Here is a 26,694-nt window from a genome sequence, read left to right as displayed (position 1 = left end):
TGCATCCAGCAGGGAGGCCTATAGAGCAGAGGTGGACAGAGTGAGGACTGGGGCAGTTTGAGTGACGCCAGTGATGGGGGATCCTCTTTGGTTGCTGTGTTGAGAAGCTGGGGGGTGAGAGGGCATTGGGAGGCTATTGCTAAAATCCAGATGAGAGAGAAGTTATATGAAGGGAGTAAAATTAACTGCTACCCCAGAGGATGGGTGAATGACTGGCCAGGGACAATGTGGCATGGCTGTCAAGCAGCGTTAAGGTTGTGCTTGATTTGTGATAATGGCTTTAAAGGAAGACCAGGAATGGAGAGAGAATTAATGTACATGGCCCAGGTTGGAGCCTTGGAGCCTTGGAGGAAGGGATCTCTGGTGCTGCAGTGTCTCCTCCACCACCATCCCTGCTGACACTCTGAATGAAAATGCAACGGGGGGAGGGGGGGGCGGTTCAGGCAATAGCACACCTGGTAGAATGCTCAGTCCTGGTCCCCATATGTAGGGAGGAAGCTTCATAAGCAGTGAAACAGTGTTACACATGTCTCTCTCCCTCTCTGTCTCCCCCTTCTCTCTCAAGTTCTCTCTCTCTCCACCCAAAATAAATAAATGAAATATTTAAAAAAGAAAATGTAACTGAGCTATGAAATCATGCAGGTGTGAGGTCCAGGCTGTCAACACCAGCAGCAGCCACGACATAAAAGGATAACGGTCAGTGTGGGAATGCTTTTCTGAAGCTTCTTGTCCAACTGCATGAACCACAGAGGAACAGAGCAGGAAGGAGAGCTGGATTTAACCAGAGGAATAGTCCTGCCAACCAAATGCAACACAGAGCAGGGGCCTGGAGCATTCACCAGGGAGAATGTGTCACGGTGACCATGAAATTCAGGCTGGAGAAGCAGTGGCTTAAGAGACAGTGAAGAGATGGCAAGAACATACCAGTCAGTGAGTCTCACTCAGGTAAGTGTCCCCACAACCAGACCCCCTGTTTCATCTGGGCAGAGGGCAACTGGCAGTGCTCTGAGCGCCCATGGCTCCAGGGAGCCTGCTGTGCACTTGCTCCTGGCAGTGTTCTCAGCTCGGCCTCTGGGTCCTTGAACTGCCCTGTGCATCTGGAGTCCTGCTCACACTTGCCCTCATGCCCAACCCTGACGCTCCCCCCCCACCTGGATGTTCTCTCTGCCCAACTCACCACACCCCCACGTAGGAAGAAGTTGTACTCATCCATGTTGAGCTTGCCAGAGGTCTCCAGGATTTTGGCACACATCTGAAAACTGAACAGTAGCTTGTGGCGCTCAAAAAGGGTGCGGCAGGTGTACCTGGAGGGAGGGAAGGAGTGGGGGAGGCAGGATATTCAACACAACATTTCTTCACCAGAATCTGACCCAAACGTCCTGTGAACTCAGGGAACTAAAGAGAGGGTGTGATTTTCCCAGAATCTACTGATAAAAGCAGTCACCCATTTTTACTAAAAAGAAAAAAAAAAGTGCATTCATTGATCAGGCCCCTGCTGTGGGCTAGGACTCTGCTAGATTCTGAAGATGTGGAGATTAATAAGCCACAGATTCCGTCCTGGAGGGAGTCAGGTAGAAAGGGGAGGACAGACCAGGGGCCAAGAGTACGGTGAGGCGGTAAGTCTTGTACAGAAGTGGCTGTGAGGGACTGAAGGGCATCAATGCCCATCCTGCTTGGTTGACTTGATGCCAATTTCTGAGGGCAGTAGCAGAGCGAAATACGGAAGTGGAAGGGGTGGAGGCCCAGGGCATCTTGGGGGCGGAAGCAGAGTCTGGGGTGAGAAAAGCCTGGTGCACAGGGCAGTTGGCCTTGCTCTGCTTCCCAGTGTAAGAGGGGAACAGGTGAGGTGACTGGGCCAGCAGGTGGAGGCCAGACTGCAGAGGGCTGTGTGGAGCTCTGGGTACCAAGCCAACACTGAAGGGTGGAAGGCATGGCCAGGCACGTGTGTTTGGAAGGCCCCCACTGGCAGCTGCGGGACCTACTGAGAGCATGTCGTTCAGGGCGAAAGATCACGAGGGGCTGAACTGAATTGGAGTTGTCGCCACAGGGGGGACCCAGGTTTGCAGAAAGATGCATAAGCAAAGCCTGGTGGCCAATCTGAGAAGCTGGGGGCACGGATGGTCAGGGAACACTCCCAGTTTCTGGCTGGGCTGCCTATGAAGTGGGCATTGGTACTGCTCAAAGGTAGGAAGAAGAGAGGGAGCAATGAATTTGATTAAAATTTTTTAAATTATCTTTATTAATTGGATAGAGACAGCCAGAAATCAAGAAGGAAGGAGGAGAGAGACAGACACCTGCAGCCCTGCTTCACCACTTGCAAAGCTTTCCCCCTGCAGGTGGGGACCAGGGACTTGAACCCGGGTCCTTGTGCAGTGTAACATATCACTCAATCAGGTGCACCACCACCCAGCCCCCGAGTCTGATTTTTTTTTAAGAAAAGTGAATTTGAGTGGTCTGGGAGGTGGTGCAGTGGATAAAGCATTAGAATCTCAAGCGTGAAGTCCTGAATTCAATCCCTGGCAGTACATGTACCAGAGTGGTATCTGGTTCTTTCTCTCTCCTATCTTTCTCACAAATAAATAAATTCTTAAAAAAAAAGTGAATTTGAGGGTGTGGGGGATGCCCAGGGAGAGAAGCCAAGTACCTTGCTATGCCAAGTGTGACCCACAGACTGGGAGCCACAGCAGGTCCAGGAGAGCACATTAGAAATGAAGCAGCTCACAGCCCAAGAGGTGACTCAGTGGATAAAGCATTGAACTCTCATGCATGAGGCCCTAAGTTCAATCCCCAGCACTGCATATAGCAGAGTGATGCTCTGGTTTTCTCTCTCCTCCTATTTCTCTTTCATTAATAAACAATAAACCTTAAAGGAAAAGATAGAAACGCAGCAGCTCAGGCCCCATACAGACCTGCTGAATATAAGTCATTATTTTAACAAGATTCCCTGTGATTTCTAGGCACATCACCATTTAAGGAGCACTGGGAATGCAGACAGGTGTATTTATAAGTCCAATTCTGGAGAGAGAGCTAACGCTATGAAACTGGGAACTGACGGACAGGAAGGGATAAGTCACAGCAGTGAATGAGCTCCCTGGGGCAAGGTGTATGGAGAGGAGAGCAGTGGACCAAGAGAGGGCAAGCACTCAGGCAGAAGGAGCCAGAAGGGCGAGTCCTAGGCCCGGCTACTTGGCCTCCTGCCCAGGACCCGTGGGGAAGCGTGCCCAGACCTGTAGACGGCGTAGGTGTGATATTCGTTGAGGTAGTCGATGCGGTCCTCCAGCTTGTTGCTGCGGTGACTCTTGTCAATGCTCATGATAAAGAGGCCGATGTAGGCATCCAGCGAGAACTGGTACATGGGGTCGATGCGGCCCATGTCATTGAGCACGAAGAACAGCACGGATGCTCTCTGGGCACACGGGCGGTAAGCCTGCAGGGGGCAGGGAGGGCCACGGTGAGGCATGGCATAGCACGGGAACACAGGGAGGGGGGACGGGGCCTCAGCCAAAGTGATAGGTGTTGTGTCTTTTTTTTTTCAGAAAGAGAGACAGAGAGAATAAGAGGGAGAGACAGAGAGATCCCAGCACTGGAGTTCCCCCCGGTGGAAAGCATTCTCATGTGCTACTGGGACTCAAGCCTGGACTGTGCACATGGCAAGTCATGTCTGCCCAGTGAGCTCTCTCTCTGGCCCTGCTGGTGGTGTCTTGCCGGTTGGTGGGGGCTAGGACAGGCTGCGGGGCAGCAGAGCTCACCTCTCGCGCCAAGTCAATGTTGATTTCTGTGGTTTCACTGGTCTCCAGTTGCTCAGTCACCTCTGTGGCGGTCAACTTGGAGGTCTGCAGTGTGTTCACCAGCTGCACGTCATCTAGCAGGGACCCTGTGGCCTCATTCAGCAGCCTAGAGGAGAGTCGAGAGACACATGCCTCAAGGGGTTGGGAGCACTGGGCTGAGGGCCAGACTTCTCACCAGCCGCCGGAGACACTAGCAGTGGCTGCCAGGAGACTCGGGAGTGGGTGGTGGGTGGGTGGAAGAAAGGGCTCACCGGAGGATCTCGTCCTCTAGCTCCTTGAGTCTTCTCTTGCCAGCAGCGATATTGATGACTAGGGAATCCTTCTGCTCTTCTAGTTCCGGCCGCTCCTTCCGGACCACAATGCCCAGCAGCTGGGCCTCCAGACCCTACAGAGGCACCAGGACTCATGGGGAGCTCTCATACTGGTGGCCTTTGCCTTGTTCGTCTCAAGCTCCCAGGCCTGTCATCTCCAGCTGCCCAACACCATCTTAGCCTCTTCCTCCCTCCTGCCAACCTCCGCAGCCTACCCCACTTCACCCCAGTTCATTCGGGCATCAGCACCCACTCACCCACCTGTTCTTTGACTGCAAAGTTGACGATGGTAGTCTTGGCTGAGGTCTCTGGGCTGTAGTGGGGGTTGGAGAGCTTGGTGGTGATATAGAAACGGAAGCTGGGATTGTATTCCACCTCCTTGTCTGCAATGCGTATCAGCAGTCGGCCACCTACACCCACATGAGGGGCAAGGACAAGGACACTGTGTGATTGGGTGTGGGCTGACGCCAGTCCCCCACCAGTATCTGATGACACTGACTCAAACGGCCCCACTCAGCGGTCCCAGCTAGGCTGCCTGAATGGAGGAACACACAAGCAGAGAACACAGCCCAAGACCCAGCCCTTTCCTTGAGAGTACCCCACTCAGGTGAGCTCTAGAATTTGTCCCACAGTCCAACCCCACCACAAGCCGGGGCCCTGACCGATGCGAGCTACAGATTTGTTGAGCACAGGGTTGAGTGTGGGGTCCAGATATTCCTGCACGTTCTGGAGCAGCACTGGGTATCCAAACTGGATGGCCTTTTCCAGGACTCGAAGGTAATCACTCATCTGCAGGTCGATGATCTGGAGGCCCTGGAGAGCATTGAGAAAAGACGGAAAGCACGCTGAGGGGCATGTGTGCGGAGATGACCTGAGGATGAGACCTCAAAAAGAGACAGACGTGGGGAGAGACCCTGCTACAAAGGATACAAAAGCCGCAGCCCCCCTCCACCTCGTACGTGGTTTCCTTCCATGTTCTTGATCCATTTTAGGGCCTGGGCCTGGGGATCAATCATCAGCGCCCACCTGAAGGGAGTCACCACCAGTCAGTCAGGAGACAAGCTCTGTCACTACCACACCTCCTGCTCCCAGTGGGATTCCTACCTGTTGCCACGGGTGACGATGATGCCATTCTCGGTGGAAAAGGCATCTGAGGGCAACCCTTGGATGTTCCAGTCCCGAACTTTGGTGGGATTGGACAGGAAATTATCAAAGGTGAAGCGAGGTGAGCAAGGAACCTGGAGCTCCCAGATCTGGGGCATGGAGGAAGGGCCCCAACTTCAGCCTGGAGATCTGAACCCAGGAGCCTACTCCTCCCTGCCCCCCCCCCCCCGCTTTTATAGTAGGAAATCTTTTTTTTAAATATTTTATTTATTTATTCCCTTTTGTTGCCCTTGTTGTTTTATTGTTGTAGTTATAGTTGTTGTTATTGTTGATGTTGTCGTTGTTGGATAGGACAGAGACATGGAGAGAGGAGGGGAAGACAGAGGGGGGGAGAGAAAGACAGACACCTGCAGACGTGCTTCACCGCCTGTGAAGCGACTCCCCTACAGGTGGGGAGCCGGGGGCTCTAGCCAGGATCCTTAAGCCGGTCCTTGCGCTCTGAGCCACCTGAGCTTAACCCAGTGTGCTACCGCCCGACTCCCAGGAAATCTTTTTAAAAATATAACTTATTTTTAAAATTTTTAATAAGTTTATTATTTTAAAACATTTTATTTACTGGATAGAGACAGAGAAATTGAGAGAGAACGGGGGGGGAGAGAGAGAAAGAGAGGGAGAGAAGGTACTGCGTCACTGTTCATGAAGCTTTCCCCCTGCAGGCGGGGATTGGAGGCTTGAATCTGGGTCTTTGTACGCAACCAGGCACACCACACCACAGCCCAGACTAGCCCGATTTTTTTTTTGTGTGTGTGTGAGTGAGAGATACACCCAGAGAAAAATCAAGAGGGAAGGAGGGAGAGGGAGAGGGAGGGGGCAGAGTAAAGAGATGCCAGAGCAATACTCAGCTCTGGCATTGTGGTGGTGGTAGTGCAGGCGACTGATTCTGGGACTCTGGAGCCTCAGTCATGAAAGTCTTTCTGCATAACCATTCTGTCAGCTTCATCCCCACCTCACCCCCCCCCCCCCGGATCTGTTGCCGCTCCCAAAGGCTCTAGTTTCAAAACCCTTGTTTCACTCATCGCCACACCTGAGCTGCCTCACCTTCTTGATCCAGATCTGGTTGACAATCTCATCCCGGTAGTTGGTCAGGAAGGGTCCCATGTAGGACAGGAAAGCAGCTGCCAGCAGACAGTCTCCCACCAGGTAGCCCAGATCCTCATCCAGGCCCTGGAGGACAGCGGGGCGGGGGGGGGGGGGTGAGTCTTTTTGGCCCCCACCCCTGGGGGTCACTTGGAATGCTTTGAAGGCTCTCTCCTTAGGACACTAGATCAAAGAGATTTCACCTCCTAGACCTTTAGACCCTGAGAATTCTAAACTGGTACTACTACCCTATTTCTGACACAAGTGTTTCCATTTTTTTTTTTTAAATGAATGAGAAAGACAGGAGGAGAGAGAGAGAGAACCAGACATCACTCTGGTACAAGTGCTGCCGGGGAATGAACTCATGCTTGAGAGTCCAATGCTTTATCCACTGTGCTACCTCCCAGACCACCAGAAATGTTACATTTTTATGTTAAGTCCTAACCCTTTTGTGAAGCCAGGAGTCATACAAAGTGAAGACAGGACATCCCTAGGTCTGTTTCTATTCAATCAGTGGGCTACCTAAAGGGTCCTAGTATGTGCTTTCTAACCTCTCTCTCATTAATTTTAAAAAATCCGGGAGTTGGGCGGTAGCACAGCAGGTTAAGTGCAGGTGGTGCAAATCACAAGCATGGTGTAAGGATCCCGGTTCAAGCCCCCGGCTCCCTACCTGCAGGGGAGTCCCTTCACAAGCAGTGAAGCAGGTTTGCAGGTGTCTATCTTTCTCTCCCCCTCTCTGTCTTCCCCTCCTCTCTCCATTTCTCTCTTTCCTATCCAACAACGATGACATCAGTAACAACAACAATAATAACTACAACAATAAAACAACAAGGGCAACAAAAGGGAATAAATAAATATTTAAAAATTTTTTAAAAAATTCCTCCACCCCTTCTATTTTATAACCAGAGGCATCACTAGGGTTTGGTGCTTACACCACTCCTGGTGGCCTTTTTTTTTTTTAAGTTAAAAAAATTTTTTTAAATATTAATCTTATTTATTTATTCCCTTTTGTTACCCTTGTTGTTTTATTGTTGTAGTTATTATTGTTGTTGTCGTCGTTGTTGGACAGGACAGAGAGAAATGGAGAGAGGAGGGGAAGACAGAGAGGAGGAGAGAAAGACAGACACCTGCAGACCTGCTTCACCGCCTATGAAGCGACTCCCCTGCAGGTGGGGAGCTGGGGTTCGAACCAGGATCCTTATGCCGGTCCTTGTGCTTTGCGCCACCTGCGCTTAACCCGCTGCGCTACAGTCCGACTCCCAAGTTAAAATTTTTTGGTTATTGATAGGAGAGAAAGAAATAGAGAGGGTGGGAGCCAGCGGTAGTGCAGCAGGTTAAGTGCACATGGCGTGAAGTGCAAGGACCCGCGTAAGGATTTCGGTTCAAGCCCCCGGCTCCCCACCTGCAGGGGAGTCCCTTCACAAGCGGTGAAGCAGATTTGCAGGTGTCTGTCTTTCTCTCCCCCTCTCTGTCTTCCCCTCCCCTCTCCATTTCTCTCTGTCCTATCCAACAACAAGAACATCAATAACAATAAAACAACAAGGGCAACAAAAGGGAATAAATACTTTTTTTTAAAAAAAGAAAAGAAATAGAGAGGAAAGGGAGGACAGAGAGGGATAGAGAAAGAGACACCTGCAGACCTGCTACACAACTTGTGAGCCCTCCGCCCCCGCAGGTGGGGAGCAGGGATCACTGCACTGTAATGTGTGTGCTCAACCAGTGTGTCACCTTCTAGTCCTTCTAACAGAGGCAGATCTTGAATGGAACAAAGACAAAGCCTTTCTTCCATCATTCTCTCACCAAATGTCAGGATGGGGAGAACTCCTGTCCCCCATTCCTGGATGTCCCTACACCCAGGCTTTCCCACTTCTGCTGGTGATCACTCCTGCTGAAAGGGAGGGCAGCTCCTGGGGCTGCTGGGAAGAGAGCCAAGGAGTTTACCTAACCTGAACCGTCTCCTCCCATCGGGCTTTCTCTCCAGCCAACCCTGACACCAGCATCCCAGCGCGCTCCAGCTTCAGTTCCATCTCCTCAGACTTCTTTCGAAGCTCCTCCTTCTGAGCCAACTTCTCATCATACTGTTTCTTCAGCATCTCCAGCTTCTCAGCCACCTGGGAGGGGTCAGGGTATGGGTCATACACAGGGCTTGTGGCCAGACGGTTCTGGGTTCAAATCATCAAGGTGCCACCTCCTGGCTATATGACTTTGGGTAAATTAGCCTTTTTGAGTTTAGGTTTCCTCATGTGCTAAGTAAGAATAGATAAAATTTACCTGATGGTGAAGTAAAGACAAAAATAGAATAAAATATGTGCAGTAAGATGTGTCACCTCAAAAAAAAAAAAAAAAAGATGTGTCACCTCTCTATTCCCTCTTTCCCCTTTTCCTGGGGCCTGAAAACTACTTGGTAATGAAACTCAAGGCTGAGAGGAGACAGACCTCTGGTGCCATGTAAGAGAGGTTCAGATAGCACAAAAAATAACTGCCACTCCACGCCAGAGTCATTCCTAAGGTGGAACCTTGAGAGAGGAAAAGAAGCTTGAAAATAACGAACAATGGGAGAGAGCATAGTGTTTATGCAAAAAAGACTTTCATATCTGAAGCTCCAGCATCTTCAGAAGCCAGAGCTAAATAGTGCTCTGGTGACAATAAAATAAAGTAAAAAGAAAACTAGCTCCTGTTAGGTCTCCTTTGAGGCCTGTCCTTTTCATAATGAGGCTTATGGGTCTAGGTTCACACTGAGTGCCTGGCATGCAGTGTGCACAGCGTCAATAGTAGCTCCCTTTCCCGCTGCTGCCCTTACTGCAGCGGGCGCAAAGCGTGTTCAGGTTCCTCCCGCCCCCCCCCCCCCCGATGGTATGCATGTATGTATTTTAGATAGAGATGGAGCGGAAGAGAAAGAATGAAAGAGATCACAATACTCAAGCTTCCTTCACTGTGGTGGGAGTGGGTTTGAACCTGGGTTCTGCACTTGGCAAAGCAGTGAACTATCCAAGTGAGCTATTTTGCCAGCACTGAGTGTTCAGGTTATTTCAGCTTCACTCTGGTTTGTTTTCTTTAAGTCATTATTTATTTTCCCTTTTTGTTGCACTTGTTTTTTTTGTTGTTGTAGTTATTATTGTTGTTGTTACTGATGTCGTCATTGTTGGATAGGACAGAGAGAAATGGAGAGATATGGGGAAGACAGAGAGGGGGAGAGAAAGATAGACACCTGCAGACCGGCTTCACCGCCTGTGAAGCAATTCACTCTGGTTTTTATATTCAATAAGATTAATTCAACAGGGGGCTGGGTGGTGGTGCAGAGGGTTAAGTGCACATGGTATGAAGCGCAAGGACCGGCGCAAGGATCCCAGTTCAAGCCCCCATCTTCCCACCTGTAGGGAGGTTGCTTCACAGGCGGTAAAGCAGATCTGCAGGTGTCTATATTTCTCTCCCCCTCTCTCAATTTCTCTCTGTCCTATCCAACAATAATGAAGCAATAACAACAATGATAAGCAACAAGGACAACAAAAGGGAAAAAATGCCTCCAGGAGCAGTGGATTCATAGTGTAGGCACTTCTTCTTCTCCTAGCGTTTGCCCTTCTTCCGTAGCCAGTCAACAGCGTCAGGTTGAGCCTGATGTAAAGCTGCTTGTTGCTGGCTTTGAAAGTGACTGGGATCCATGTGGATTCAGTTGGCTAGGAAGGATCGTCAATTTCCCCAATGAATGGGTACTCACGGGATGCACCACGAGAAGGTCGATCCAATCTATCCAGTAACAACAACAATAAAACAACAAGGGCAACAAAAGGGAATAAATAAATATTTATAAAAAAAAAAAAGAAAAGAAAATCTGTGGTCCGGGAGGTGGTGCAGTGGATAAAGCATGAGGTCTTGAATTCAATCCCCAGCAGTACATGTACCAGAGTGATATCTGGTTCTTTCTCTCTCTCCTCCTTTCTCATTAATAAAATATTAAAAAAATCTCTTGCATAATCATTATGCTGTCTCCCCAGATAACACCTGCTTCATGAATACCAGACTTTTTTTTGTGGGAACTAGTGAACTAGTGTCCTTTCCCCAGTCCCCATGTTGTCCAAGGGCCAACTTTATTTTTACATTGTCAAGGCTGATAACAGTTTTGTTAAGAAGTCACGATTGATCTTCCTTGCTTTGTCTCCAGGGTTTGTTTGTTTGATAACCAAGGTTATCACTGGGACTCAGTGCCTGCATGTCTCCACTGTTCCCAGCAGACACTTTTCCTTTTTTTTTTTTTTTAAATAGAGGGTGAGAGGCTGAGATATAGAAAGAGAGACAAAGGAAAAAAAAAAGAGAGAGAGAGAGAGAGACCCACAACATTGCTAAATGGCGTGCTTCTGAAGCTCCCTCTCATCCCCCTGCAGGTGGGGACTGGGGCCTTGAACCTGGGGCCTTGCACATGGTAATATATGCACTCTATCAGGTATGCCACCACCTGGCTGCCTTGTTTCAGGGTTGATTAGAAATGTCTGCCACCAGGCTGGGTAGATAACATAATGATTCTACAAAAGATTTTATGCCTAAGAGTCAGAGGCCTCAGAGTTCAGTCCCTAGCACCACCATACACCAGAACTGAGCAGTGCTCTGGTTTCCCTTTCTGTATCTCTCTCATTAAAATAAGTAAACAGGGGAGTCAGGCAGTACTGCAGTAGGTTAAGTGCAGGTGGCACAAAGCGCAAAGACTGGCATAAGGATCCTGGTTTGAGCCCCCAACTCTCCGCCTGCAGGGTATTTGTTTCACAGGTGGTGATGCAGGTCTGCAGGTGTCTTTCTCTCCCCCTCTCTGTCTTCCCCTCCTCTCTCCATTTCTCTCTGCCCTACCGGACAACAATAATCCAACAACAATAATAAAACGAAGAGGGAATAAATATTTTTTAAAAATAAAATAAGTAAAAAAGTAATAAAATAAAATAAGTAAATAAAACATTAAAAATATAGAAAGGTCTGACACCATAAATAGCATAATGTTATGAGGACCTGGACTAATTAGTGCCTGTTTGTTCCCAGGCAGCTGGCTACGGGTTTATGGACACATCTGGATGGGACACTGCGAATGCTGGAACTGGTAGTCAAATATTTCTCCACTGCCCATGTTTTCTCTTTCAGGAATTAAAAAAAGATATTTATTTATTTATTTATTTATTCATTCCCTTTTGTTGCCCCTGTTGTAGTTATTATTGTTGTTGTTATTGATGTCATCGTTGTTGAACAGGACAGAGAGAAGTGAGAGAGGTGGGGCAAACAGAGGGGGAAAGAAAGATAGACACCGGCAGACCTGCTTTGTCACTTGTGAAGCGACTTCCTCTCAATTTCTGGCTGTCTATATCCAATAAATAAATAAAAGATAATAAAAAAGATCTTAATGTTATACTTCAAATGATAAAGATTTTTTATTTATTTTATTTTGCCACCAGGATTATTTCTAGGGCTTGGTGGCAGCATGATGAATCCACCATTCCCAGTGGTCATATTGTTTCCTTCTCCTTTCTTTTATTAATAGAGACAGAGGGGCACAAGGGAGAGAAAAAAGAGCAACACTGTAACCCTGCTCCACTGCTTCCTCCCTGCAGGTGGGGACCAGGGCCGTGAGCCACTGTAATGTGTGCAGCTCTCCTGGGTGTGTCACCACCTGGCCCCAAAGTGGAAGAATTTTGAGCACATGATAACAGCACTTTACTTTCTGCTTTGAGAGGTACTTGTGCATATATCTGGTAGAAATTACCTCCTGGGTTGGCTCATCCGCCCACAATAACTGACCCCGAACCTCTGTGGCCCTCCCTCTTCCACAATAACAGCACTGGCTCGGGCGCTTCATGGTCCTCTTAGTTCACAGAAACCATAGCAGCACTCTTGCCCCTGCCCTGGCAAAGACCCATGTGCTACAAAGGCTTCTTTTTTCTTTTCTTCCTTTCTTTTTTTTAAAAAATTGTTTTAATTAATATATTCTCTTTTGTTGTCCTTGTTTTATCGCTGTGGTTATTTTTGTTGTTATTGATGTTGTTATTGTTACATAGGACAGAGAGAAATGGAGAGAGGAGAGGAAGACAGAGAGGGGGAGAGAAAGATAGACACCTGCAGACCTGCTTCACTGCTTGGGAAGCGACTCCCCTGCAGGTAGGAGCTGGGGGTTTGAACCGGGATCCTTAAGCCGGTCCTTGAGCTTCACGCCACGTGCTCTTAACCTGTTGTGCTCCACCCGACTCCCCTCTTTCTTTCTTTCTTTCTTTCTTTCTTTCTTTCTTTCTTTCTTCCTTCCTTCCTTCCTTCCTTCCTTCCTTTCTTTTGGTGGGGGGGAGAGAGAAAGAGAGAGACACCACAACACCGAAGTTTCCTCCAATGCAGTGTGGGCTGGGCTCAAACGTGGGTCTTGCACATGGTAAAGCAGCACACTATCTGAGTGAGGTATTTCACTGGCCCTAGCACAAAGATTTCATCAGTTTCTATCTCTGGACCCAACTCCAGTGACCATTGCAGAGATCACCAGTTCCTTCCCACAACACTCTTTTTTTTTAAAAAAAATTTTATTTTATTTATTTATTCCCTTTTGTTGCCCTTGTTGTTTTTATTGTTTTAGTTATTAATGTCGTCGTCGTTGGATAGGACAGAGAGAAATGGAGAGAGGAGGGGAAGACAGAGAGGGGGAGAGAAAGACACCTGCAGACCTGCTTCACCACCTGTGAAGCGACTCTCCTGCAGGTGGGGAGCCCAGGGCTTGAACTGGGATCCTTAGACCAGTCCTTGTGCTTTGCGCCACATGCGCTCACAACCCACTGCGCTACCACCCGACTCCCCCCACAACACTCTTTGGAAGGGCTCTCCAGGAACAGTGCCTCTCTCCCTTTATCACCCTCTGCTTAGCTTTCTGGGCAGCCCATGCAGGCAGGGCACTGAGTGGCGGCAGACCAGACTGCAAAGGAGAGGGGAGTAGACTTAGATGGAGAGAAAAGCACATGGTGCAGAAGCATCTCAGGAGTGAGCAGGAGGGACCTCCATGGGAAAGAAGTGTGTGAGGCTCACCTCCCGAAGTTTCTCCTGGGCCTCAGCCAGCGCTGCCTGCTTCTCCTGAAGCTGGGCCAAGGCTGCGTTCATCCGGATCCTCTTGGGCTCCACCACCCGGTAAAGCCGCCCATACAGCTGCAGGGAGACAGCCAGGCTATGGGGTCCCCTACTTACCACTCCCCCGGGCACTCCCATTCCCCAGCCCTCTCTGTGCGTGGGACCCTCTTCCCAGGCCCACCACCTGCTCCTCACCTCATGCTGGCTTACCTCCATCGCCCGTACCCACATGCAGAGGGACTTGGCAGCCAGCGAGACTCTGCCAATGATGTCAGGTTGGAAGTCAGGCTGCGCACAGTAGGCTCCGATCTTCTTCAGAACCTTATCTGAGATGTTGTCTTTATCAAAGTGGATCAGTGACTTGATGAAGTTCTGTTCCCCTGTGGGACAAAAACTGAGGGCCTCAACAAGAGGCACCGGTCCCAGTGCCACACCCCCTACTCTGACACAGACATGGTTTTCCTGGGCTACATTCCCAGAGCCAAGATGTCAGGCCTCATCCTGAGTTCCTCTGCAGACCCTGCTCTCCTAAAGAGAACCACATAGCTCCAGAGGCCCCCACAGGCTCCACCCCCTTTCCTCCCCCTTTTTCTAGGATAAGGGTTACTAAACCAAAGCTTATGAGCTACATTCTCTCAGAGGAAAGAACATCAAAACAGAGCAGAGAAAACCATAAGGAGGGCACAGAAAGACTCTTGTTTTCCTTTTTCTCATTCTTAGGTTTTTGAAGGCCCCCAAACACTCACGCCCTTGGACTCTACTGTACATTCCTAAATATTTATGATAACCCTCTTCTTTTATTTTCTGCTTACATTGAGCCAGTTTTCTGTTACTTACAACCAAAGGATGCCACCTGTTTGCAGCTTCTCTTGGGGAGTGCTACCCCCTCGAGGGGTGGTAAAATGCCTCATTCGTTTCTGTCTTGCTGGGTGCCTGATGCCCATCAGATGACTGATCAGTAAGTGTTGGGTGAACTGCCGTTGATTATCTCTGGATTCTTTCACTTACCAAGCTGCCTCTTAGCCTCTGCCCAAGTGGGCTCGTTGCCTCGAAGAATCATGACTGCCTGCATTACAATCTCTACTTGAGCAGGAGGCCGTCCATAGGATTTGATCTCACCAATATCCTTCTTGTTCAAAGACTCTAGGGCCTGGGGGGAGAAGGGCTGAGCTTCCGGAGCAGGGTCAGGGGCAACCCAGGGGGCAAGACAGGTCCTCCAGGGAAACAGGCCCATGCTGAGACAGCCTTCTCCCTCCTGCTTCCCAGGGGATTGTGAAGACAAGGAAGGTCAGCCCCACTCTCTGCCTGCCCACCCTTATACCCGCATGGCTTCTTCCAGGGCTGGCAGTGCCTCTTCTAGATCCTTCTGGGCATTGTCGGCCAATGCCTGGCACTTGACTTCCTCAACTGCAATCTTCTCGCTATTAGCTGTGACGGCCTAGGGTGAAAAGAAGCAAAGGGTTTCTCTTTGCCTGGGGCGAGGGTGGGTGTGACAGCTGAAAGACAAAGCTGAGGGCAGTTGGAGGAGGGGACTGTGGCATCCTCTGCCGCAGTTACTGTTAGGGACCAGGGAGCTTGGGGGGGGGTCCCTGTTTGCGGGAGGTGTGAGGAGCCGTGCAGGGGAGTGTGTGTTGGGGGCACCTTCTGCTGCTCATCAGCTTCCCGCTTCTGCTGCACGATGATGACCAGGTATTCCTCACACTGTTTCTGGAACTCGGCCACCTTTTTCTTGGCATCCTCCAGCTCCAGTGACATCACTTCCACCTTCTCTCTCGTTTCATCAATCTTAAATAATCCAGTCCGCAGCTTATTGGCTTGATCCAGCAGCTCCTTCCGTTTCTCTCCCAGCAACCTGGGGGACAGAGTAGGTTAAAAGTGCTGGGAGTGGAAGTCGGGTGGTAGCACAGCGGGTTAAGCTCAGGTGGCACAGCACAAGGACCACTGTAAGGATCCTGGTTCGAGCCCCCAGCTCCCCACCTGTAGGGGAGTCGATTCACAAATGAAGAAGCAAATCTGCAGGTGTCTATCTTTCTCTCCCCCTCTCTGTTTTCCCCTCCTCTCTCCATGTCTCTGTCCTATCCAACAACAATGACATCAATAACAACAACAATAATAACTACAACAATAAAACAAGGGCAACAAAAGGGAATAAATAAATCTTTTTTTAAAAAAAGTGCTGGGAGTGACAAAATTCTCACAAAGGGGAGCCCCCTATGCAGGTTCCCTTCCCCCTGGGTCTCAGGAGCCTGGCTTCCTTTCCGTTGCCACCACTGCCCCCTGGTCCAGTGTTTATCATTTCCTCCTTGGATCCTTGCCAGTGGTTTCCCAACTGGTCTTCCTGCTTCCAGATTCTTCCCTCTCTGGTTTAGTCTACACACTCTTGAAAAATCAGCTCTCTTGCCAGAGTCTGCTGCTCTGTCACACCACGTCACTGCTCGAGAACCCTTCACTATTCCCCATGTGCAGGCTGTCTGCAGTGAGCCCGAAAGCATCTGTCCCAAGCAGCAGCCATCCCTCAGCTCAGCCTGGGTTTTTCCACATAAGAGTGGATATGGGGGGAGTCGGGCGGTAGCGCAGCAGGTTAAGCACACATGGTGCAAAGCACAGGGACCAGCATAAGGATCCTGGTTCGAGCCCCCGGCTCCCCACCTGCAGGGGAGTCGCTTCACAGGCGGTGAAGCAGGTCTGCAGGTGTCTGTCTTTCTCTCCCCCTCTCTGTCTTCCCCTCCTCTCTCCATTTCTCTCTGTCCTAACAATGACAACATCAATAACAACAACAATAAAAACAACAAGGGCTACAAAAGGGAAAATAAATTAAGAAAATTAAAAAAAAAAGTGGATATGGGTTTATTACTGGGACTTTTTTCCCCTACTAGGGTTATCACTGGGGCTCTGAGCCTGCATGATTCCTCTGCTCTTGGATATCTCCCTCTCTCTCCCTCTCTCCCTCTCTCCCTCCCTCTCTCTCTCTCTTCAGATAGAAGGTGAGAGACTTCACTGCTTCTGAAGCTTCCCCGTGTAAGTGTGGTAAAGTGTGTTCTGACTGGGTGTGCTGACTTTCAGCCCCAGCCACCACTTTTGATTTGCAGACAGAGGGAGCTGGAAATCTGGACTTGGTGTTGGTGCACCCGGCTAAGCACACGCATTGCAGGAGAAAGCATCACGAGCAGTGAAGCGGCGCTGCAGGTGTCTGTCTCTGCCCCTCTCTGTCTTCTCCCTTCCCTCTTGATTTCTTTCTGTCTCTATCCAATAAATAAATTGATAAAAATTTTAAAAGTCGGGTAACCGGATAGTACTAGCACAGTGGGTTAAGCACACATGGCAAGAAGCACAAGGACCAGCTCAAGGATCCTGGTTCGAGTCCCTGGCTCCCCACCTGCAGGGGGGTCACTTCACAAGTGGTGAAGCAGGTCTGCAAGTGTCTTTCTCTCCCCTTCTCTGTCCTTTCCTCCCCCACTCTGTCTTTCTCTCCTCTCGATTTTTCTCTGTCCTACCAACAACAATAGCAATAACACAGTAACAATAATGATAACAGCAAGAGCAACAAAAAATGGCCTCCAGGAGCAGTGGATTCATAGTGCAAGCACTGATCCCCAGCAATAACGCAGGAGGCAAATTTTAAAAATTTGAATTTTCCTGTGACTCCCCAATTTTTAAAAAAATATTTATTTATTCCCTTTTGTTGCCCTTGTTGTTTTATTATTGTAGTTATTATTGTAATTGTTGGATAGGACAAAGAGAAATGGAGAGAGAAGAGGAGACAGAGAAGGGGAGAGAAAGATAGACACCTGCAAACCTGCTTCACCGCCTGTGAAACGACTCCCCTGCAGGTGGGGAGCTGGGGGCTCGAACTGGGATCCTTATGCTGGTCCTTGTGCTTTGCACCACCTGTGCTTAACCCACTGCGCTACAGCCCGACTCCCCGGCTCCCAAATTTTAAATGTTGGCAATTTGTGCCAAAAGTTTTGAACATTATACAGGCAAAAAAAAAAAAAAAGGTATTTGGACAGGTTTGTTTTCTAAGCTATGTAAGAAAATGGGTTTAGGGAGTCGGGCAATAGTGCAGTGGGGTAAGCACACATGGTGCGAAGTGCAAGGACCGGCATAAGGATCCCAGTTCGAGCCCCTGGCTCCCTACCTGCAGGGGAGTCGCTTCACAGGCGGTGAAGCAGGTCTGCAAGTATCTATCTTTCTCTCCCCCCTCCGTCTTCCCCTCCTCTCTCCATTTCTCTGTCCTATCCAACAACGATGATATCAATAATAACTACAACAACAACGAAAAACAGCAAGGGCAACAAAAGGGAAAATAAATAAACAAAAAAAACTTAAAAGAAAATTAATTTAGCCAGTGACTGTCAAATAGTAAACAGAATGTGCACTTACATGCCTAGGAAAGGCAAGGAGTTGATTTTGTTTACTGGTGCGTTGTGAATTGACAGAGTAGTGACTAGTACATAGTTGCTGCTCAGATATAGTAAATGAATGGATATATGTTGACTATTATTAATACTGAAAATGGCTCTTCACCTTGATTAAAGTACTAACTCCAATAAGATTTTTTTAAAATACTTATTTATTCCCTTTTGTTGCTCTTGTTGTTTTATTGTTGTAGTTATTATTGTTGTTGTTGTTGGATAAGACAGAGAAATGGAGAGAGCAGGGGAAGACAGAGAGAGGGAGAGAAAGTAGACACCTGAAGACCTGCTTCAACGCTTGTGAAGCGACTCTCCTGCAGGTGGGGAGCCGGGGGCTGGAACCGGAATTGTCACACCAGTCCTTATGCTGTGTGCCACTTGCGCTTAACCCATTGCGTTACTGCCCAACTCCTTCCAATAAGATTTTTTAAATTATCTTTGTTTATTGAGTATAGATAGCCAGAAATCAAGAGGGAAGGGGGAAGTTGAGAGGGAGAGAGACAGAGAAACACCTGCAGCACTACTTCACCACTCATGAAACGTTCCCCTTGCAGGTGGGAACCCAGGTCCCTGCACTTTGTAACATGTGTGCTCACCTAGTGCGCTGCTACCCAGACCCTAAGATTTTTTTAAAAGATTTTATTTATTTATTAATGAGAAAGATAGGAGGAGAGAGAAAGAACCAGACGTCACTCTGGCACATGTGCTGCTGGGGATTGAACTCAGGACCTCATGCTTGAGAGTCCAAAGCCTTATCACTGTGCCACCTCCCAGACCACGCCCCTAAGATTTTTTTTAAAGCATTTCTCATACATTCTTCAAAAACAAATAAGTTATTGTGCACATAGGTCATTCAATTCAAATCTAATGAATGAATATGAAATTCTTGGAAACTGGGTAGAACGACTAGATGGTATTAAAGGCAGAGTCCCGACTGGGTCATCTGGTCTCCATGGTGTATGCATTCCATTTGTACTATGATGAGAAAAGGATATATGTCATCCTAGGAAATAAGATGGGGTTGGTGGTGAAGAAAGGTTGAACCCAGGAAACATCAGAGGGATCTAGAGATGATAGATAGATAGATAGATAGATAGATAGATAGATAGATAGATAGATATGGAAAGAAAAAGACACCTGCAGACCTGCTTCACCGTTCATGAAGCAATCCCCTGTAGGTTCTTGCACTTAGTAATATGTACACTTAACTGTGTGCAACACTGCCTGGACCCCAACATCTCTGTTATTCCACAGCAGTACCCAGATTCTAGGACTAGACCCCCAGGCCATCTTCTTCATATTTTATGCCAATGACCCTTCAAATCTCTTACTCTCCAATTTTTTATTTATTTATTTATTTAGTTATTTAATAGGACAGAGAGAAACTGAGCAAGGAGGGAAAGATAGCTAGGAAGTGAGAAAGAGAAAGACCTATAGCACTGCTTCACCACTAGTGAAACTTCCCCCTGCAGGTGGGGACTTGAACCCAGGTCCTTGCACATTGTAATATGTGCCCTCAACCAGGTGTACCACCACCCAGCCCCTTCCCTATTCTTTTTTCATACTTCTTATATCCAGACACGAGTTCCAGGTAGTTGGTAGGTGTGACATAGTTGTGTCTTCGCAGTTCCAACAGCATTTTCTGGGAATACTGGGCCACTGACCAGTGCATGGTGACAAAAATCTGGGCCACTTTCTTGTGGATCTGAGGTTAGTGGATACAGGATGTAAGAGAGTGTAAAGGTCAATGGAGCCAGGAAATGGGAGGGGTAAGGGCTGTGGTGAAGAGATGGGCAGTAGGGACTCACATTCTCAAGAGGTCCCAGGTCTACCCCCATGATGTACTTCTCAGCCACCTCTAGCAAGGCTTCACGGGGCCACTCTGAGAACCAGTTGATGGTTGTGCAGTTCACCAAGGCTGGGTACTGGCGTATCCAGTTCCTGGTGAGGGGGTTTTGAGAGTCAGTTAAGTCCATTCTCAGTCTCCACCTTCTAGTTTTGTCACAGGTCCACCCAATATCCAAGAACCTAAATACCCCATCCTCCTGCTCCTAAGTCACTTTGTTCGCATTCTGTTGCCAACAGAGTTAGTTCATGGTAGTACTTAGTAACAAATTTGAGGGGCAGAAAGACCTGTTTCCACATCTGGGTGAATGAGCTAACCTTTTCAATGTCAGTTTTCTCTAAAATAATAACAAGATGTACTAACTAGAGTTGTTAAGGTTTTCAATGAGGTGACACATGTAAAATTCTTAACATAATACCTGGTGCATGATAAATATACCACATGCTACAAATATAAAAATAAACAAAATAGGGAGTTGGGCGGTAGTGCAGCGGGTTAAGCACACGTGGCACGAAGCACAAGGACCGGCTTAAGGATCCCGGTTCGAGCCCCCGGCTCCCCACCTGCAGGGGAATCACTTCACAGGCGGTGAAGCAGGTCTGCAGGTGTCTCTTTGTCTCCCCCCCTATTTCTCTCTGTCCTATCTAACAACGACAACAACAAGAATAAGTACAATAAAGCAACAAGGGCAACAATAGGGAATAAATAAATAAGTAAACAAAAAATATTTTTTTAAAAAATTAAAAGATCTGGGGGGTCGGGCTGTAGCGCAGCGGGTTAAGCGCACGTGGCGCAAAGCACAAGGACGGGCATAAGGATCCCAGTTCGAGCCCCCATCTCCCCACCTGCAGGGGAGTGCTTCATAGGCAGTGAAGCAGGTCTGCAGGTGTCTATCTTTCTCTCCCTCTCTCTGTCTTCCCCTCTTCTCTCGATTTCTCTCTGTCCTATCCAACAATGAATGGCATCAACAACAACTATAATAACCACAAAATGGCTACAACAATGAGGGCAACAAAAGGGGAAAAATGGCCTCCAGGAGCAGTGGATTCATGGTGCAGGCACTGAGCCCCAGCAATAACCCCAGAAGCAAAAAAAAAAAAAATTAAAAGATCTATTTAATGTATTTCACAAGTAAAGGGAGAGTGGGGGCACCAGAGTATCACTCTGGCGTATGTGGTCGGGGGACAGGCCTCGCGCTTGTTAGCCCAGAGTTCCACCACTGTGTCTCCTCCCACACGGCCTCTTCCTATTTTCTGGCGCTGCTACAAGTCTAGTCTATAAACAAGACGACAACATGCACGAGCCTTGGGGCAGGATGCTCTATGAAATGAGCAAAGGACAAAAAACAAACACTATGCATGGTTCCACTTAATATTTGGGAATCTAAAGCACTCAATAATAGAAACAAAATAAAATGGTTGTTTCCAGGAGCTGGTGTAGGGCTGGAGGAAGTCAGCCAATGGGTTTAGAGTTCCAGTTTTGCATGCATGCAAGCCTCAAAGAGGATTACTTTTTTTCCTTTTTTTTTTTCATCAGACCACCACCCAGCTCTAGCTATTTGTGATGCCAGGGACCAAAGCAGGGACCTCTTTTATGCAAGCCTTGTGTGTTGTCACTGCACTATCTCCTTGGCCCTGAGAGTTTCAGTTTGGCAAGATAATATGTTTCTAGAGTTCTATTAACCAACAACCTGTATACATTTAATGCTACTGGGGCATGCTGTTAAAATAGTAAGTTTTTAAAAAAAATTTTATTTATAAAAAGGAAACACTGTCAAAAACCATAGGATAAGAGGGGTACAACTCCACACCATTCCCACCACCAGAACTCCGTATCCCATGCCCTCCCCTGATAGCTTTCCTATTCTTTTTTTTTATTCCCTTTTATTGTTCTTGTTGTTTTATTGTTGTAGTTATTATTGATGTCCTTGTTGTTGGATAGGACAGAGGGAAATGGAGAGAGGAGGGGAAGACAAAGAGGGGGAGAGAAAGATAGACACCTGCAGACCTGCTTCACTGCCTGTGAAGTGACTCCCCTGCTGGTGGGGAGCCGGGGGCTCCAACTGGAGTCCTTACACCGATCCTTGCGCCTTGCGCCAAGTGCGCTTAACCTGCTGCGCTACCGCCCCACTCCCAGCTTTCCTATTCTTTATCCCTCTGGGAGTATGGACCCAAGGGACATTATGGAGCACAGAAGGTGGGAGGTCTGGCTTCTGTAATTGCTTTTTTTAACCTCAGAAACAAAGCGGGGGGGGGGGGAGAGGAGTCACCTGAAGGGGTCACCCACGGGGCTGAGGCAAAGAATGATGTGCAGGTTGTTCCGGACGCGCTCGATGAGGTAGGTGAAGAGACTGTCGGAGGACTCGGACACCTGCTCTGCCTTGGCCTGCTCTATAATTTGTGTTTGGATCTGCGTAGAAGCCAGATGGTCAATGCTGCCACCTTAGTGGCAGAACAACAGCGGCAGTCAATGAGGCTGGGCTGACATGCTCTGGGTTTTATGAAAGCAGCAGCCACAGCAGGGTCCCTTGAGGGAAGATGGTTGAAGAACAGCTCTTCCACCAAACTGGCTGTGAGGTGAGTAACAGGGTACAACACCGAATATTCTGGGGCCCATGCTTCCTCCAGGGATAGCAAGGAAGACCAGAGAACACTAGTGGGCAATGAGTGTGGAAAGGATCATACCTCTTCAAACTCATCAGCCTTGTAGAGGTTGGGGACCTCGCCTGAGCTGAGGATGTTGTTAATGTCCTCTAGGAAGGAGTCATCAACAATCTGGGTGTCCACAAACAGGAAGGACGTGGTCTTGAGCTCTACCCCAGCCTGGCGATAGAGGCGCTTGATATCTAAGCCAGATGAGGTGGGGAGGGCGGGAGAGAGGACAAGACTCTTCATACCCTGTACTCCTCTTTGCTTGAAGCTTGGGAACCCTCTTCCCCCAATGGGCCTCACCAACGGTACACACCTTGCTTTCTTATCACCACAGAAGTCAGGCATCTGATAGCTCACGCCCAGACCCCAATCCTTCTCCAGTTCAAAAACCCAGCCTTACCTTCTCGGAACTCCTGCTTCCGATACTGTTTGGTGACCTCGATCTGGAAGGTGATGTACTCACAGATGGATGAGGCCAAGCGGGCGAGGCTCTGGCGCCCGCTGCCACCGATACCCACTAGGAGCATATTGCCCCGAGGCTGTCCAATGACCCGCACGATCCTTGTAACTGGAGGCGGGGAGGGGGGATAAGGACAAGGGGCTGGATAAGCAGCCCCAAGGGGCCTGCAAGCTCTAGGTTAGGGGTTGGGATGCCTGAAGCAAGAGGGACCAAGGGGTTGTCCTAGGCCATAGCAGCAATTCTTTTAATTTTTAAAATTGTCACCAGGGTTATCGCTGGGCTCAGTGTCTATACTAATTTACCACTCTTGGTGGCTTTTTTTTTTTTTGCTTCCAGGGTTATTTCTGGGGCTTGGTGCCTGCACTACAAATCCCACTGCTCCTAGAGGCTATTATTTTTCCCTTTTGTTGCTGTTTATCTTTGTTGTTGTTATTATTATTGCTGTCGTTGTGGTTGGACAGGACGGTAAGAAATTGAGGGAGGAGGAGAAGACAGAGAGGGGGAGAGAACAGACACCTGCAGACCTGCTTCACCGCTTGTGAAGCAACCCCCTTGCAGGTGGGGAGCCAGGGGCTCAAACTGGGATCCTTACACTTCACATGACGTGCATTTAACCTGCTGCGCTACCACTCACCCCCCCTTTCTTAAATAGAAACAGAGAGGGAAGGGAGAGGTGTGGATAGAGAGAGACATTTGCAGCACTGCTTCACTGCTTGTGAAGCTTGCCTCCTGCAGGTGGGAAATGAGGGCTTGAACTGAACCGCCTTGCATATGGCAACACAAATGCTCTTCAGAGAACGCTACCTCCCTGCCCCATCAAATGAACTTCTAGCCTCCACCCAGTCTGCCAGATACTCTTTGCAAGGGGAAACCCACCCACTACCACCATGGCTGCTCTGGGGTCAGGGAGGGAGGCAATTACCAGGACTTGATTTGGAGCCAGACCAAGAAAGGATGCCCATTTCCTTCGCGCACCCACCCCCCCGCCCCAAATTGGGATGCTGGGGGAAGGGGCAGGAGCAGAACTGCTCACTGTGTTCAATAGCCTCTCGGAAGAGCACCAACTGCATTGGTACAACAGCGGGTGACAGATTGTACTCATTCAGAGCCGTCTCCATGACTGTCTTCAATAATGTCAAGTCAGTCAAGTCTTCATACACCTTGGGCTCCTTCAGGAAGTCTCCTGGACCAGGGAAAGAAAGGGTCATAGCCTCAAACGCCCTTCCTTCCCAGACTTCCCTCCATTGAAGGCTCTGTGCCTCTATACTCCTTCTAGCCCATCCCCTGCCAGTTTCAGCTACAGCCCCCAGCTCACCAAAGATAGGAGAACGTTTGTTGGGACAAAGGTTATGAAATGTGAGGTCAAAGAAGGAGCCGAGCTTGTCACTTATTATGCTCACAAAGGCTTCCATGTCTGCTGCATCAACAAGTCGATCAGAGAAGACTCTGTTGGAAAGGGGTTGGGTTGAGATCTGGGAATGGAGAGGGTACAGCACTGGTGAAGGGATCACCTGGCAGGCATGGGGTGTGTGTGTGTGTGTGTGTGTGTGTGTGTGTGTGTGTGTGTGTGTGTGTGTGTGTGTGGCAGTATCCTGGACCTGGCAGGACCAGGGCATCTTACCGGAAACATTCATGGATCCAGAGTCGGGTGATGCTGGCCTTGGTATCATGGAAATCCTTGTTGGCTCGAAGCATGCCTTGGAACACCTGGGGGAAGAGGCATGACCAGCAGGATGGGGAGGGAAGAGACACTGAAGTAATTCTAGAGGTGAGGTCAGAGGAAGCGGCTTCTAGGATGAGACTGACTTGAGGTATGTGGGAGGCTACTGAGCTCCACGACATACTTTGAAGAGAAGGCAATGCCTCTGAGAAGGCTGTGCTAGGTGAAAAGGGGACAGTCAGATGAAGGTTCACCTTGGAGATGTCCCGGAGGTTGAAGAGGTAATGAATCTTGGCGGGCGTGGGGAGGAAGCGTTGAACAACGGTGTTGTATATGTCCAATGTGGCTTCTGTCACCACGTTCCCAATGGGCTTTACCTCTTCCTCAAAGTCCTGAAGCTTCTGGTTTATCATAGTGCCAAATATTCGGATGATCTGGGACTCCTAGAAACAAGAATTTCTCATGGTCTTGTTCTCTCTTTCTCTCTTTCTACTTCCTTCCTTCCTTCCCCAAATCACTTTATTGAGGAAATATATTTATATTATAATTTATTTTTACCACAGCACCACTCAGTTCTGGTTTATGATAGTATCTGGGCTTGAAACTGGGACCTTGGAGCCTCAAGCCTGAAAGTCTTTTGTATAGCCATTAAGCTAGCTCCCTGCCCATTGAGTAAATGTTGACTCAGCTGTGAGACCAGGGTGACATCAGTGCAGCACTCACCTTGGGGACACCCAAAATTATCAGCTCAGATATAAACAGAAAAGCTATTTTAATGTGAAAATCAATGCAAAATATCCAGTAGGAACACCAACTTTTTAAATGTTTTTATTATTTATATTTATTTTCCCTTTTGTTGCCCTTGTTTTTTATTGTTGTTGTAGTTATTGTTGTTGATGTTGCTTTTGGATAGGACAGAAAAAAATGGAGAGAGGAGAGGAAGACAGAGAGGGGGAGAGAAAGAGAGACACCTGCAGACCTGCTTCACCACCTGTGAAGCGACTCCCCTGCAGGTGGGGAGCCGGGGGCTGGAACCGGGATCCTTATGGTAGTCCCTGTGCTGCGCCACATGCGCTTAACCTGCGGCGCTACTGCCTGACTCCTGGAACACCAACATTTTTAACAAAGAGGGCATCACAGTCATTGATTTTTTTCCCCCTCCTTCCCAGGCCCCAGTATGTATCAGCACAACACTATAGTGGCTTTATAATTATTTAAAATTTTGGTAATTTTTTCATCTTGCCTTTGGGGCACTAATTTTTAAATATAGTATATTAAACTGCTACCTATTGAGAAGCAATTACAAAAGTCAGACCTCCCACCTTCTGCACCCCAAAATGATTCTGGGTCCATACTCCCAGAGAGATAAAGAATAGGGAAGCTTCCAATGGAGGAGATGGGATACAGAGCTCTGGTGGTGGGAACTATGTGGAATTGTACACCTCTTACCCTATAGTCTTATAGGTCATTATTGAATAAATACATTTTTTAAAAAAAGATAATCAGTTATTTTTTTAATATTTATTTATTTACTCCCTTTTGTTACCCTTGTTGTTTTATTGTTGCTATTATTATTGTTGTTGATATCGTCATTGTTAGATAGGACAGAGAGGAATGGAGAGAGGAGGGGAAGACGGGGAGAGAAAGACACCTGCAGACCTGCTTCACTGCTTGTGAAGCAAACCCCCCTGCAGGTGAGGAGCTGGGGACTCAAACAGGGATCCTTACACTAGTCCTTGCGCTTTACGCCACCTGTGCTTAACCCAGCTGCGCTACCCCAGAATCAATACATTTTTAAAAATTGTTTTTTAAAAATGCTACCTATTATCATTACAGAGTTAATTTTTGGCACCTCAGTATCTTACTTGCCACCTTCCTTGGTCTATTTGGGTCTCTTGTTCTCTTTCTATCCATTGAGATGATATGGCCTCACATTCCACAGCCAGCAAGCTACACTAGCACCCCGTGGCTCTCCTCACTCAGGAAAAGCAGCTCCTACAGAGAGTTGCCTCCCCTCCGTATATTATAGCTTCCCATATGTGGTTCTCTCATGAGGTCCTTCATCCCACCCCTACCCCCACAAGCTGCCCCTCCCCACCATTCTCCACTCCCACCGCCTGCACTCACTGTGGGAAATGTCATGTTGATCATGTTGAAGCGACTCTGCAGCCTTGGAGAGATGACAGTCCGTCCACCCCCAGGAGGGCCCATGGCAGCCATCAGAAACATGTCCTAGAGAGCAAAGACAAGA

General features: G+C 48.4%; 1 protein-coding gene across 2 annotated transcripts in view; it reads right to left on the bottom strand.

The window, feature by feature from the left end:
* DNAH2 (dynein axonemal heavy chain 2) overlaps positions 1-26,694 on the bottom strand; it is a 140,962-nt gene that overhangs the window by 11,123 nt on the left and 103,145 nt on the right. The window contains exons 51-75 of one of the 2 annotated variants that reach the window (XM_060204320.1): positions 26,571-26,675; positions 24,698-24,886; positions 24,405-24,490; positions 24,099-24,229; positions 23,817-23,966; positions 22,724-22,891; positions 22,357-22,517; positions 21,942-22,081; positions 19,635-19,767; positions 19,392-19,531; positions 15,053-15,263; positions 14,733-14,849; positions 14,420-14,561; positions 13,607-13,791; positions 13,373-13,489; positions 8,287-8,451; positions 6,302-6,427; positions 5,204-5,352; positions 5,059-5,125; positions 4,762-4,912; positions 4,361-4,509; positions 4,040-4,173; positions 3,750-3,894; positions 3,228-3,427; positions 1,178-1,304 (exon numbers count right to left, since the gene is read on the bottom strand). In XM_060204320.1, coding sequence (XP_060060303.1) covers positions 1,178-1,304; positions 3,228-3,427; positions 3,750-3,894; positions 4,040-4,173; positions 4,361-4,509; positions 4,762-4,912; positions 5,059-5,125; positions 5,204-5,352; positions 6,302-6,427; positions 8,287-8,451; positions 13,373-13,489; positions 13,607-13,791; positions 14,420-14,561; positions 14,733-14,849; positions 15,053-15,263; positions 19,392-19,531; positions 19,635-19,767; positions 21,942-22,081; positions 22,357-22,517; positions 22,724-22,891; positions 23,817-23,966; positions 24,099-24,229; positions 24,405-24,490; positions 24,698-24,886; positions 26,571-26,675 — 3,588 coding nt within the window. The remainder of the gene's footprint in view (positions 1-1,177; positions 1,305-3,227; positions 3,428-3,749; positions 3,895-4,039; positions 4,174-4,360; positions 4,510-4,761; positions 4,913-5,058; positions 5,126-5,203; positions 5,353-6,301; positions 6,428-8,286; positions 8,452-13,372; positions 13,490-13,606; positions 13,792-14,419; positions 14,562-14,732; positions 14,850-15,052; positions 15,264-19,391; positions 19,532-19,634; positions 19,768-21,941; positions 22,082-22,356; positions 22,518-22,723; positions 22,892-23,816; positions 23,967-24,098; positions 24,230-24,404; positions 24,491-24,697; positions 24,887-26,570; positions 26,676-26,694) is intronic. The other variant, XM_060204321.1, reaches the window with a different exon arrangement.

This window comes from Erinaceus europaeus, chromosome 12 (genome assembly GCF_950295315.1).
Source record: "Erinaceus europaeus chromosome 12, mEriEur2.1, whole genome shotgun sequence".
Lineage (NCBI taxonomy): Eukaryota > Metazoa > Chordata > Mammalia > Eulipotyphla > Erinaceidae > Erinaceus > Erinaceus europaeus.
Note: the sequence above shows the minus strand (reverse complement) of the source record. Positions and strands in the feature narration are given on the sequence as shown.